This window comes from Engraulis encrasicolus, chromosome 10 (genome assembly GCF_034702125.1).
Source record: "Engraulis encrasicolus isolate BLACKSEA-1 chromosome 10, IST_EnEncr_1.0, whole genome shotgun sequence".
Taxonomy (NCBI): Eukaryota; Metazoa; Chordata; class Actinopteri; order Clupeiformes; family Engraulidae; genus Engraulis; species Engraulis encrasicolus.
In genome coordinates, this window is record NC_085866.1 from 27,140,650 (window position 1) to 27,155,311 (window position 14,662).

The 14,662-nt window shown below is 41.8% G+C and overlaps 1 protein-coding gene across 3 annotated transcripts in view; it reads right to left on the reverse strand.

The window, feature by feature from the left end:
• The window catches only part of LOC134456900 (FERM domain-containing protein 4B-like), a 78,403-nt gene that overhangs the window by 8,326 nt on the left and 55,415 nt on the right, over nucleotides 1-14,662 (reverse strand). For all 3 annotated transcript variants that reach the window (XM_063208532.1, XM_063208530.1, XM_063208531.1), the window contains exons 15-19: nucleotides 12,141-12,274; nucleotides 11,065-11,181; nucleotides 2,841-3,069; nucleotides 1,999-2,055; nucleotides 982-1,117 (exon numbers count right to left, since the gene is read on the reverse strand). In XM_063208532.1, coding sequence (XP_063064602.1) covers nucleotides 982-1,117; nucleotides 1,999-2,055; nucleotides 2,841-3,069; nucleotides 11,065-11,181; nucleotides 12,141-12,274 — 673 coding nt within the window. The remainder of the gene's footprint in view (nucleotides 1-981; nucleotides 1,118-1,998; nucleotides 2,056-2,840; nucleotides 3,070-11,064; nucleotides 11,182-12,140; nucleotides 12,275-14,662) is intronic.

The window sequence follows — 14,662 nt, forward strand, 5'->3', positions numbered from 1 at the left end:
AGCCATACTGCCATACAAAGGCAAAGTACAGTAAATGCATATTTTGTGGGGAAAATTCAGACTGAAAATGGTCTTCATTACACCTCCTTTATCTTTAGACAAAGCCTTATGGTCCAAATGAGACACGTTTTAGAGATGTTGCAATGGCAAATTTGCAGTTATTACAACATCCAATGCTTCATAGGCCTTTTTCTGAGTTCAATGTTGGCATAGTTACTGCACGTTGCCTTTGTAGGGCAGCATAGTAGTGCATCTTATACAGTAACGTAGTCTGTGGAGGACAGAGATACGGGGACAAGGAGAATCGTCTATTGGGGACATCTGGGTTATTTGTGACAGTCGCAATGTTTCTATTCGGTGACAGGGGTCAATGTCTAAGTTTGTGGAGAAGCAGAAAGAGAAGTAGCACGGCTTTTAGAGACATCTGGGACAGCTTTGTGGTCAGTGATGGAAGAAGGACAAGGAGGATGTCTGTTAGGGACATTTGGGACGTTTGCGGTGGTGACAGAGGTCAGATTTATACAGCGGAATGTCAATTATTCCCTCGACGCACAGGGAACGAGAGCTGCGCATGCAAAAAGGCAACAATGCACAACGGAGAGAGAGAGAGAGAGAGAGAGAGAGAGAGAGAGAGAGAGAGAGAGAGAGAGAGAGAGAGAGAGAGAGAGAGAGAGAGAGAGAAAAGGGAAGCAAGTGGAGGATGGAGTGGTCGGGGGAAAATGAAGGCAAGAAAGAGTCAGAATTGCAATTGTGACTTAGGAGTGGAAACGCAAAAGCGCAGAAAGGATTAAGTTAAAAAGTCAGGGGAAAGAGTAGAGGTGATGCTCAAGGTGACGTTTCATACACATCTACTTTCAAATGCTGTGTGTGTGTGTGTGTGTGTGTGTGTGTGTGTGTGTGTGTGTGTGTGTGTGTGTGTGTGTGTGTGTGTGTGTGTGTGTGTGTGTGTGTGTGTGTGTGTGTGTGTGTGTGTGTGTGTACCTGCGGTCCTGGGGCTGGTCGCTGGCTGAGGCTCTCCTTTCGGGATCGAAGTCCAGGCCAGCGGAGGGAGGGGAGCCCAGGTACGGAGAACACTGCACGGAGCGAGACCTCGGCCTCTGCACACCATCAGAGTCATCTGCAACATAATGTAATATAATATAATATAATATAATATAATATAATATAATATAATATAATATAATATAATATAATATAATATAATATAATATAATATAATATAATATATATAATATAATATATATAATATAATATAATATAAATAATATAATATAATATGAGTTTTATCGTCACTATAACAGTGTATCATACAGTGTAAACTACATATACAAATGTGCAATACATGTACATGCATTTAATGAATGTGTTAAACAAATTAAAATGTGTTAACATTGCACAATTAATTAATATACAGACTTCACATAATCGTGAGATTAGATAAGCTGGGGTTGCGCCACCCTAGCGTCTGCATCTAAAAACATCAATGACCCAAATACATTTTAATCCGTTCATTTAATGTATATGGTTTTACGGTACATTAACTACTAACTACAGTACCATTTAAATGTACTAATTGCATTGGCACGCATGGTGTTATTGTGACTGAAAACAAAGCCCCCCTGCAGGCTTTAGACAGACAGCAACCAGTTGAATTATAAGAGAACTAGAACAATGACCTTCATCCATCACCACAATCTCCTTGTGTGGAGATTTAACAATCCAGTCCAGGCCGGTCATGTAGACAAAAAAAATAAAAAATAAAATAAAATTGAGCTTTCGATCTTTCAAATCCATTTAAACGCGGCTGTCTAGTCAGGGGCCAAGCCAGGACTGATATGTATTCAGGACACCCGGCAGGGAACCATTCGTCTGTGTGTGTGTGTGTGTGTGTGTGTGTGTGTGTGTGTGTGTGTGTGTGTGTGTGTGTGTGTGTGTGTGTGTGTGTGTGTGTGTGTGTGTGTGTGTGTGTGTGTGTGTGTGTGTGTGTGTTTGTCTCACCGTCATCCAGAGGCGCACCATCAGACAGGGAACTGCACTCCGAAGCCACCAGCTCATCTATGACACGCACACGCACACGCACACACACGCACACGCACACGCACACGCACACGCACACGCACACGCACACGCGCACACGCACACGCACACGCACACGCACACGCACACGCACACACACGCACACAAAACACACATGCACACAAAAGATCACAATTGTGGCCCGGCAGAAAATGGCATTCAAAATGACACCCACACAATCCCAACAATAGATCTTGATTGCGTTAGTCACAGCACGCTGCCTTGGCGTGTTTATCCATGAGACTGGGCTCCCGTGTCAAATTAGACTATCTTTATCTATGACAAGGGCTGAATGTCTATATCCGTGCGTGAGCCAAGGCTGCCGCGGCCCCTGCTACCTCTTAATATTCTGCCGTGCTAACACTCTCATACACACACTCACACACACTCACACTCACTCGCGCGCGCGCACACACACACACACACTTAATAATAATTCTGCTGTGCTGAGCAGCAGCCCCTGGGTAAACAGTGCCTGAGCATAGGGCTGTCTGCCTCGCCAGGAATTAAAAAGGTGATATGAAAAGTCTTTATTAAAACACCCACCCAGACAAGCGCTCTCTCTCTCTCTCTCTCTCTGTGTGTCTCACACACACACAAACACCTCTCTACTGGTACCTATGGTACCTACCTGCTATAATGAGCAAGGCTTCTTGCCTTGCTTGATGCAGGACTGGTTCATCTCTCTCTCTCTCTGTCTCTGTCTCTCTCTCTCTGTCTCTCTCTCTCTCTCTCTCTCTCTCTCTCTCTCTCTCGGCACCTACCTGCTATGATGAGCGAGGCCCTCTGTGTGGGCTTCTTGCCCTGCTTGATGCGGTACTGGTTCATCTCGTCCTCGATCTGCTGCAGCTTCTGCATGGCGTCCAGGCAGTTCCTCCTGCGCTTCTTCTTCACCGTCTTGTTCAGGTCCTGCTCCCCCGCCAGCTTCTTGGCCGCCTCCACAATCTTGCGCTGCAGCGCGAAGCGGCTCTCCAGGTTCCTCAGGTACGGGTCCTGAATTAGATAAGAGTAGGGCTGTAACGATATTGTGTCGAACCGAGAAATCGTGATACACAGAGTCATGATACTGTATGGCGATGCAAGGAGGCAGTATCGTGATACGTCATTTCGAAGTTTTGTTAACCTTTCAGTCCAGAAAACAGCCTTATGATTCGATGTGATAGTGCATCCAAGTTTCAAATGAGATACATTTCAGAAATTGTGGGGTTTATCGAACCGTAGGTCAAACATCGTGATACAAACCGAATCGTGAGTTGAGTGTATCATTACAGCATTAGATAAGAGTACACAGTAGATATACTAATGAGGGTATTTAGCAGCAATGAAAAAGCAGCAACAGTGAACACATAGAAAGTGGCTCTCCACGTTCCTCGGATACGGGTCCTGTAAGAGTATACAGTACATTTAGTAATTAGTGTCCTTAGTAGCAATGACAGACCAGTAGCAGTGAACAAATAGTAAGTGGCTCTCCACGTTCCTCCGGTACGGGCCTGCATAGATACATAAATAAACAGACAGTATATCAATGAAAGACCACAGTCAAGTGCTGTAGCGCCAAGTGGGTCCTGTAAGAGTACACAGTACAATCATAATTAGGGTCTTAAGTAGCAATGAAAGAGCAACAGCAGTACTCAAACAGTAAGCGGCTTTCCAGATTCCTCAGGTACGGGTCCTGCATAGATACACATACAGTATATCAATTAAAGACCACAATCTTGCACTGCAGCGCGAAGCGGCTCTCCAGGTTCCTCAGGTAGGGGTCCTGCACTGCACAGGTAGTAATACAGCAATTAGCAATGAATAGCAATTAAAGACCACAGTCTTATGCTGCAGTGCAAAGCTGCTTTCCAGGTTCCTCAGGTACGGGTCCTGCATACATAAACATACTGTTTATAAATTAAAGACCACAATCATACACTGCAATGTGGACCTGCTCATGGGGGGTGGGGGTGCCTGGCTGCCACAAGGGGTTGCATGGGCTGAATAGAGCAATGGCCAATATGTCATGTATAATATCATAAGTGATTAGCAATGAATATCAAGACCACGGTTGTGCGTTGCAGCGTGAAGCAGCTCTCAAGGTTCCTGCACAAGACAGGTAGTAATACAGCAATTAGCAATAAACAGCAATTAAAGGGGTATGCCACTGTGTTGGGGCTTAATACAGTTAAAATCGTTGGCTGGGGTTTATAAAGGTGGTAAAGTGTTTAATTTTTCATGTTAAGCGTTGTCTTGCTTTAAGACAAGTTAAAAGAGGGAGTATGTCGTTAAGCTAGTGAAAGTCAATGGATCCATGTAGCAGCATGCTACACAGATCCATTGACTTTCACTAGCTTAGCGACACGCTCCCTCTTTTAACTTGTCTTAAAGCAAGACAACAGCTTACATGACAAATATGACACTTTACCACCCTTTTAAACCCTGGCCAACAATTTGAACTGTATTAAGCCCCAAAATAGTGGCATAACCCTTTAAAGGCCACGATAATGTGCTGCAGTACAAAGCTAGTCTCCACGGGGTCTTCAGATACGGAGTCTACACAACTAAGAGTACAGGTATGTACAGCACATCAGGGTCCTTAGTTGTAATGATAGAGCAACAGCAATCAACAAATAGTAAGTGGCTCTCTCCACGTTGCTTAGGTATGGGTTCCTGCATAGATATACAGCGCACAACAGTATATCAATTAAAGACCCCAATCTTACAGTACACTGCAGTGTGGACCTGTTCTTAACCCTTTATAGGGCAAGTGACTATTTGATCACTTCCAATTACCATACTAACACACCCATCACAAATCCCCCTGCCATGCCTCTCTACAAGTGTGTGTACAACCAAGTGGGGTATATCAAATCAGGCTTTCACACAGATAGTGACATCATAACATTTGACCAATCAGCAGTGGGCTGGAGTCTGTCAAACTTTTTTTTCACTTGGGAACTTGATCAATGTCACGATCTTACGCTGCTGTGCCAAGTGGCTTTCAAGGCTCCTCACGTAATATAGTAATTATGGTGAGAGCAATAACAGTCAACAAATGAAAAATGAACTTTGTAAGTTCATCACATAGGGGTGCTGCACACGGGTGGTATACATGTGTGGCAGTCATGGTCAATACTATGCAACATAGCAGTCAGTGATAGGCATATCGTAACCTATTCTTCCTGAATCGCTGAACCAAATCATGAGCGATAATGGGACACCCTCAGCAGAAATATTAAGCCATCAAATACCCATGCCGATTCCTTATAATAGCTGTCAATTTCGAGTTTCATTATTGTTATTTTAGAGCTGTAATTACCAGGTTTAATCAATTAGCCACGTAGTCATTAAGTAGTAGACTGTGTAATTAAAAGCTGCAGTGATGTGTGTCTCCCACATGGCATACTGTGTGTGCGGTGTGTGTGTGTGTGTGTGTGTGTGTGTGTGTGTGTGTGTGTGTGTGTGTGTGTGTGTGTGTGTGTGTGTGTGTGTGTGTGTGTGTGTGTGTGTGTGTGTGTGTGTGTGTGTGTGTGTGTGTGTGTGTGTGTGTGCGTGCGTGCGACTGATCAATAGCTACAAATGTCCCACTGGAGACAGCAGCAGTTGGCACTCTGCGTCTCTATTGGTAGTGTGCCCATGCAAACCCAGTGCACCCTGGATACTTCACAGCAGACAAAGTACGGTAAGTAAACTCAGCATCCAGACTCCAGAGCCAAGAAGCCGTGTACGAATAATGTCCTCATCCACTGCTTAGTACGCTACATAGGGCGTGAATAGGGTCATTTCACGTGAAATCAGACACTTTGGGACCCGACCGACCCGGATTTCGATCATACTTGGTGTGCCTTTTCAGTAGCAAGGTAGCACCCCAGAACTGCATTGGTTTGAATCTGACACTAATATTAAGGGAGAAACAGACTAGGAAAGGTTCACATGTGAGGGTAGGACACTATACATTCAGCCTTGAATATATCAGTCAGTGTTAGTCACAAAAAGATGCCTGTGGTGTTGTTTGAAAGCTCTTTTCTGGCTCTACATATTACACAATCACCTTGGAATACAACTACTCTCAGAATATGAATTATGATAAATTGAAAAATTAAAAATTGAATATCTAAAAAACTCATATTTTAAAATGGCCAGTTCCTTGTCCAAACGTAGCCGGAAATGTCATGAGCAGCACCTAAAATGCTGGTGTTCGGTTTGTTATTCATTTCAGAGAGAATTTGACTCACAAATATGGCGTCATACAGACCACTTACTAATAATATGGTAATACCATAGTAGCATCACATGACAAAACAAAAACAAAACAAAAATGGTCAGTGTCCATGGTCCCAGGTTTCAGAAACTAAGGCAGATGTTCATTTATACACACCAAATGATGATATGTGAATGTTTGAACATTCCTTCTCTGTGTACCTGTGTCATCTTCCCTTTACCGTACTTTAAAGAGATAATCAATGGCTACACTCTCATTTTGTACTCTACCAGTGCATTTGAAGCAACAGCTGTGTCTTTTGTAGATAATGTATAAGTACGTCCCGTTGCAGTTACAGGTTCCACTACCAGAAGCACATCCTGATGATCCATGACAAGTCTATCTGGTCTGAAGGGAAAAGTGAAGGATGGAGATGGGCCCATGAGGATGCAGGAAGTTCAGTTTCACCTCTCCACTCATACATTCCTCAGCACATGCTAGCCACCAGTTGCCATCATATACAGCTACAACATACCCTTTGATGCTTGAAAATGTAACACATTCCTTTACTGAGCTCACTCTTTCAACTCTGCCTTCTCTGAATGCTGAAAATGGCCTAACCTCCACTGTGTCCATTGACAATGGGCAGAAGCTGTGTAGTTTTTGAGTACCTGGAATAGTTATTGCAGATTCAAACCTTTTCAACAGGTTCTCAGCTTCATGATGGTACATCTCTGTTGTGGCAAACTGGCAATGGATGTTCTTGACATTATCCTTGACTTACTCCCTTGAACCAGGAACGTTTTTAAAACTATAGTTTTGTAATTCAAGATGCTATTCAATCATTTCACTGGAACAACCAGTGCAGGCCACAATCCATCCATTTGTATGCTACTACCAAGATCAGTTGAAACTGGGAAAAAAAATCTGTTTTGTTGTTATTTCAGACTGCAACATTCATGATACAATTGCTGTACATCTGTTTCAGAAGCTCCTAATTCAGTTCCTCAGTGACACTTCATCAATGACAGAACGTCCAAAGAAGATCCTATATTTTTTCTGATGGCTGTGCTGCACAATATAAGAACCTTAAAAACACAACAAATTTGTGCCACCGCGAGGCAGATTTTCACATACCTGCAGAGTGGCACTTTTTTGCCACATCACATGGCAAAGGTCCATGTGATGGCGTTGGAGGGACAGTTAAATGGCTTGCTGCACGAGCAAGTCTGCAACGTCCCTATTGACAATTAAATTGTAACGCCATACCAACTGTTTTGAATTTGTCAAGGATAATGTCAAGAACATCCATTGCCAGTTTGCCACAACAGAGATGTACCATCATGAAGCTGAGAACCTGTTGAAAAGGTTTGAATCTGCAAGAACTATTCTAGGTACTCAAAAACTACACAGCTTCTGCCCATTGTCAATGGACACAGTGGAAGTTAGGCCATTTTTCAGCATTTCAGAGAAGGCAGAGTTGAAAGAGTGAGCTCAGTAAAGGAATGTGTTACATTTTCAAGCATCAAAGGGTATATTGTAGCTGTATATGATGGCAACTGGTGGCTAGCATGTGCTGAGGAATGTATGCCGAGCACTGGAGAGGTGAAACTGAACTTCCTGCATCCTCATGGGCCATCTCCATCCTTTCCCTTCAGACCAGATAGACTGTCATGGATCATCAGGATGTGCTTCTGGTATGTGGAACCTGTAACTGCAACGGGACGTACTTATACATTATCTACAAAAGACACAGCTGCTGCTTCAAATGCACTGGTAGAGTACAAAATGAGAGTGTAGCCATTGATTATCTCTTTAAAGTACGGTAAAGGGAAGATGGCACAGGTACACAGAGAAGGAATGTTCAAACATTCACATATCATCATTTGGTGTGTATAAATGGACATCTGCCTTAGTTTCTGAAACCTGGGACCATGGACACTGACCATTTTTGTTTTGTTTTTGTTTTGTCATGTGATGCTACTATGGTATTACCATATTATTAGTAAGTGGTCTGTATGATGCCATATTTGTGAGTCAACTTCTCTCTGAAATGAATAACAAACTGAACACCAGCATTTTAGGTGCTGCTCATGACATTGCCGGCTACGTTTGGACAAGGAACTGGCCATTTTAAAATATGAGTTTTTTAGATATTCAATTTTTAATTTTTCAATTTATCATAATTCATATTCCGAGAGTAGTTGTATTCCAAGGTGACTGTGTAATATGTAGAGCCAGAAAAGAGCTTTCAAACAACACCACAGGCATCTTTTTGTGACTAACACTGACTGATATATTCAAGGCTGAATGTATAGTGTCCTACCCTCACATGTGAACCTTTCCTAGTCTGTTTCTCCCTTAATATTAGTGTCAGATTCAAACCAATGCAGTTCTGGGGTGCTACCTTGCTACTGAAAAGGCACACCAAGTATGATTGAAATCCGGGTCGGTCGGGTCCCAAAGTGTCTGATTTCACGTGAAATGACCCAATAGGATTACTTGCATTTGGTTGCCCTAATAGCAGAGATTCTGGCAGCAGGCGTCCGCCAGGGGTCGCCGGCGACCCAATTTTGATAAATAAAGTTTGCTGCACGTTTATGTATCCAATTTTGAAAATGCAGTCGCAACCGCCATTCACCTAGCTCGTATGACGCCTGAACTAGGTGGAGTTGAAAAATCACCGATGCCGACCAAATGGCTAGCTAGCATTAGCCAAGTTAGCTGGGTAGGCAACCTCCATAGGATTGAATGAGACATGCCACGCTCCCCAAAACATCGTTCAGAAATGTGTTTTAAGACCGCGTGTGGGCACAAATAAAGCCATAAAGTCATTCTTTACCTTTCAGTAGACTGGAAAGTGGTCTTGGTTGTGTTGAAATGCCCAGGGAAATCGTACAGCTGCGTAATCCCTTCATCGCGAAAAAAAAACATTTTTTCCTCATAGAAATCCAATGGCATGTCCGTCGACATTTAGTGGTCACTGGTGTATGGTTTTGCACGCAATGTCATACATGAGGAAACTCGTGAAGGGGTTCTCCGTGACACCATATGGTCATTTTTTGTCATAAACAGACTATTTTCCAAATATAGCCCGACCAAGCTGCCTAGTACCGCCTCCAACTATGGAGATGTGGAAGCCACACGCCGACATTATATGCTGATATCTCAATCAGCGTTAAACTATGCCATCGAGGCATTACTGAACTAAATCTATACTGTTTGACGAACACAAAGAGTGGCTCTATAGCCTTAGTTAGTCAACCATGCCTTGGTAGGAAGCACGCGTAATGTCGTGCGTATGTGGCTACGGAAATTGGCGTTCTAAGTAGCACTGTGCTTAGCAAGCTGCGACGCATGACTGGTCGAGTGCACAGCGATCCACGTCCCTTGAATGTAATAGTATACCGTTTTATTGTCATTTGAAGCAGTAATATGCCCTGTTTGGACCATCGATTGTGTTTGTAGCGACATATAATAGTGCCTCCCCCCTGTAAATGTAGCATTAGCGTATAGGGGCCTGTTGACACATAACAAGCTGGATATGCCTTGGGCGCTAATCTCGCGATGGCGGATGGGGTCAAAGTCGGTCGGCGATAGTCGAGAGAGTTGGGGAAGACATTTCTGGTCTTGTACTGCCATCCATTGGTTATTTATGGTCACTGCACTGTTAAAATGCAATGACTGGGTCAGATGTCAGATAACGTTCCAATAATGGCCATATGAATAACATTGGCATCGAAATTCAAACGCAATAAGATGTTTAACATGTATTTACACAATGTCAAACCATAAAAACCCACAAAATTACCCTCCTTTGTCTATTTAATTCGTTTAAGCATGACGAGCTATTTGAACATTTTGAAACGCCTATTGCACCCTATACATATGCATGCACAGCACCGTCTTAGTTCAGTGTATGTACTTGTAACTTTGGATTTTACTTCCCAAGACCTTGGGGAATCCGACAATGTGTAGTTTTTTCTTATCCGATCACTCACCAGACTTTTATTCACAGACCAAAAAAAATTTTTTTTATTTTTTTTATTTTTTTACATTTTTTCTTCACTTAACCATCTGAAATGGACATTTTATGACACAAATAAACAACTAGGGGTGAATGGTTGTTTTGGCCATTTTGTCTTCTTTCATTTAAGCCACCATGGACCTCTCAACTATTTATAAAACTTGAAATAATTAATGCTGAATGCAGTATCAACAAAACGCCTCAGAATTCCATAAAATCCCCTGCTGCAATAAGAGGTTAAGTATATAGAGATATGCCAATGTAATAGGTTGCTATGGGCACCTAACATGACCAGGTTCCGGTCTGCCTAAAGGGGCGTGTCATAATACTCCTAGCATTGAATAGAACAGTCCTTAGGTCTGCCTAGGTCTGCCTAAAGGGGGATCCCCCCCCTCCCCCTTGCAATAATAGAACCCTGAAACAATGGGCCAATGGAACCTCTCTCTCTCTACTCTCTCTGCTGATACTGCAATCCATGAGATGTAGGAAAACATTTTCGATCCCGCAAGTGATCCCGCAAGTGTTGCCATGTCCCCCTCCATTGTTCATCAAGACAAATAATGTTTTAACTGATTTCCTTTAAGGTGATTAAAGAAAACATGGCATTGTTTTAAACTTTCAGAATCAAGCTGAGATCAGGGAGTCTACTGCTATCTACTGTAGTCAAAAACACACACATGTTGTAGGGGAAGAAGAGGTGAGAAGAAAATGGCACTGTTTTTTACTCTTTCTACTGCTATTCTGTCTTCACATCTTTGACTGCATTCCAAATACACACCTCATTGTAGGGGAAGAGCTCGTCCAGTTTGAAGGCGGTGCCAACTCGTCGTCTGACCTGAGGTGGCTTCTCTCCGGCAGACAGAGGATAGTCTTTGGGCAGCTTCCCCGTCAGTTCCTTTCAGGAGCACACCATACACGCACAGCATATCAGTGAGCTTTTACTGCACAGTGTCATGGAAGACTGTACAGTACAGAGGGTACTGTTTGGAGAGCTTACCTATCAAGTTGGTGTCAAGAGCACATCAGTAATAGGTACATATAGTATACAGTAATATCAATAAATTTTTACTGCACAGGCTAACAGACATTGATGATTTCGATACTCAGAAGTGTATTTATTTGTTTATTATTCTAAAAAATAGGAATTTAGAATCTTATATCGATTAAAAGTAAATCAGTTACATGGTCAGTCTAGTCTTAGTAGAAAGTGGAAATTGAAACGGAAACATCTGTGCATCAGTAAGGTGCATGTCCATCCAGTCTTACCGTGCATCAATTGTAACCTCACATCAGTAAGAACATCACTATGTTCTGCCCAACCTCAGAAGTACATAATCCTTTCTACAAAGTACATCAGTAACATATTCCATCTGACTTCAGTGAGAAGTACATTACACGTCTATCTAGTATCTGTAAGTAGCTCGATATCACTTCAAACAGACAAGCGCAAGGTCCCTCCGCTCTTTCAAGTTGGTCAAAAGGGGAAAGAGGGAAAAGGAAGCAGATCTTCGAAAACATCTTAAAGACATGCCTATAATACGTACCTGAAAGACTACAGCCGGAAAAAAGCATATATTGCTACAACTTGATACAGCCATGTATTCTTGCTTAATACAAGGATAGTGCTTAACTGGTACACTATCCTCTTTAAAAAATAAACAAATTCCATAAACTATATCTGGAGGAGTGGTCTGTGCCTGTACTGCTTTGATCTAAAGATGCCAACTTGGTCGAAGTTCGTAAAGGAATAATGGATCCTAGCGTAAGGAGTAGTCAGCAAACAAAAGAAGAGTGTACAGAGGAAAAAAACTGAATGAGGGAAAGAAGTCAAATGAAGGGAGAGTGTCTCTTTACCGCTTCCCGTAAGCAGATCTTCTTCAGTTCCTTCATCTTCTGGGTCAAGATGTCCTGGATATCCTTCTCCTTCTTCTTCAGCTCGGATATCTTCTCCTTCTTCTGGTCGTCGTTCATCTCAGAGTCTGCTGAGCCTGAGGAAAACAACATCACATGTTCACCGTCAATCCATCTGCTTCGTTTCATTACATTACATTCAGTGATATGGTAACCTGGACTCACCTGTCTGAATTGGACAGGTAAAACCACGTCATTAGGAATATGTGGCAAACCTAATGAATCCAGGTTGCCAATCACTGATTACGGTACATTTAGTAGACATTTTCTTCCAGAGTGACCCACAGTTACTTAGATACAGGATGTTGGTTAGAGTCCTTGAGCAATGTGGGGCTAGGTTTCTCAATGGCACTTGAGCCATGAGTGGTATGGGAATCAAACCTACAACCCTCCGATTCCCTAATCATTACACCAAGGCCACCCCTAACCAGTCAAATTCACAGCACAGTGTTTACTTTGATGAACAAATTCACAGGAATAGGGTGATAAGTCTTAGATGTGGCTACACTGTTTACACAAATACTTTGTCGCTTTAGATAAGAGCATCCGCCAAGTGCAATGTAAATATATACTTTATCATAGTCAATATTTGTGCTAATGACCTACTATAATGAGGCAGGCTTGAAGCAGTTTGTTCTGAGGAACACAGATAATGAAGGAGCTGTGTCGGGTCCTTTTACATCCACTATGTATTTTATGTAGGCTAGACTGCAAACACACAGCGCATTCTAGGCCAGTTAGTTACGAGGATTAGAGAAATAGAAATAGAACAAACTACTACACACTTCCAAACTTACTTCCGGAAACAACCTCAACAATCTCACAATAATAAGTACTGCAATATAGAGACTCCTTACCACATGCAGACGCAACAGCACTGAATTACAATTGTTCACATAAAATTTACTGCAAGAGCTTCTATTTAAGACGTGTTTTTGTGGAATAAGCATAGTAAATCAAAGATGTCAAAAGAAGATTGCATTGGTTCAAAAACATGGCCCTCTGGGGCTCTCATAATTTCAGGCTTAACAGTAAATGCCCTATTTCTGTTGCATCTTCAATCAATATAATAATAAATTGTATTTCTGAAGATTTCTCTAAACTTTACACCATGACCATTTTCATGACCATGTTCAGTTATCATAGCCATCACATTGACTCCCATAGCACTACAATTACTGATATTGATAATAATCTAATTCAGCAAAAATAAGGCTAAATTGAAAGCCTCAGCTTGACTCAGTCTTGACTAAATTTTTATTTCGGTCAACGCTTCAAAGGGTAGATCTTGTTTGCCACATCTAGGCAGAGGTTGGGGATCTCGGGTATAAAAAGGTTGGTGACCACTGCTCTAAAGAAAAGATAAGGATGAAAATGTGTACCCTACATCAATTGCTTCATAAACTATTTGAATATAAATATTTAGCACATCAAATATTTGTGTTTCAGCAGTGTGTTGACATAATCCAACTGCTGTGCTACCGGTTGTCCTCGGGCCTCCATTGTATTCAATGTAGATTCAGTAGATTGAATATTACAGTAGTATATAAAGTAGACCTGTACACTAACTTGAACAACCATTGCTACAGATATTGACCTACTATAATAAATGGTGACTTTTGAGCAGTATGTGTATGCTTGAAGTGTTACATGTATGTACAGGTGTCTTAAGATAATTCTCTGCATTATAACAATCCTAGGATAACATATTGAGCACATGTGAGACTGTTCTCCGTTGATATTATTCGCATAATAATATTGAATATCCAAACTGTTGACCCCAGGCTTCATTTATAAGGACATAAGATCATCATGATATTTATTATTATAAGTAGCCTATATAAGGAACCTCCCTGTTCCTTATTGTATTTCCATCAGTATACTGCTGGTTTTTGACAGAACTACTTTGAAACCGTGCATGCAAAACGGTTTTATTGCATGTCTAGCGACCAAACGGAAAGCTGCATTAAAGCCGGAAAGCTGGAGAGAGTTTTTTGCTCTCTCCAGACTAAGAACTTTTGTCCATCTCCCGTTGATACACCAGATGAGAACACAGCAGCATGTGGCTAGTCATTTTGAGTAATTAGTCCTTTAAAGTATATGACGCGTCTACCTGTGGATCCCAGGCTGGCATTATAAGGATATATTATAGTATACAGTATAAAGTGTCTACCTGTGGATACCAGGCTGCCATTATAAGGATATATACGACTGTATATAAAGGTATATGTAGAGTCTACCTGTGGATCCCAGGCTGTCATTATAAGGATATATAAAAGTATCATAAAGGTACATGAAGAGTCTACCTGTGTATCACAGGCTGTCATTATAGGGATATATTAAAGGTATATGAGGTGTCTACCTGTGGGTCCCAGACTGTCATTATAAGGATATATTAAAGTATATAAAGGTGTTTTAATAGTCTACTTGTGGATCCCAGGCTTCCATTATAAGGAGATACTATA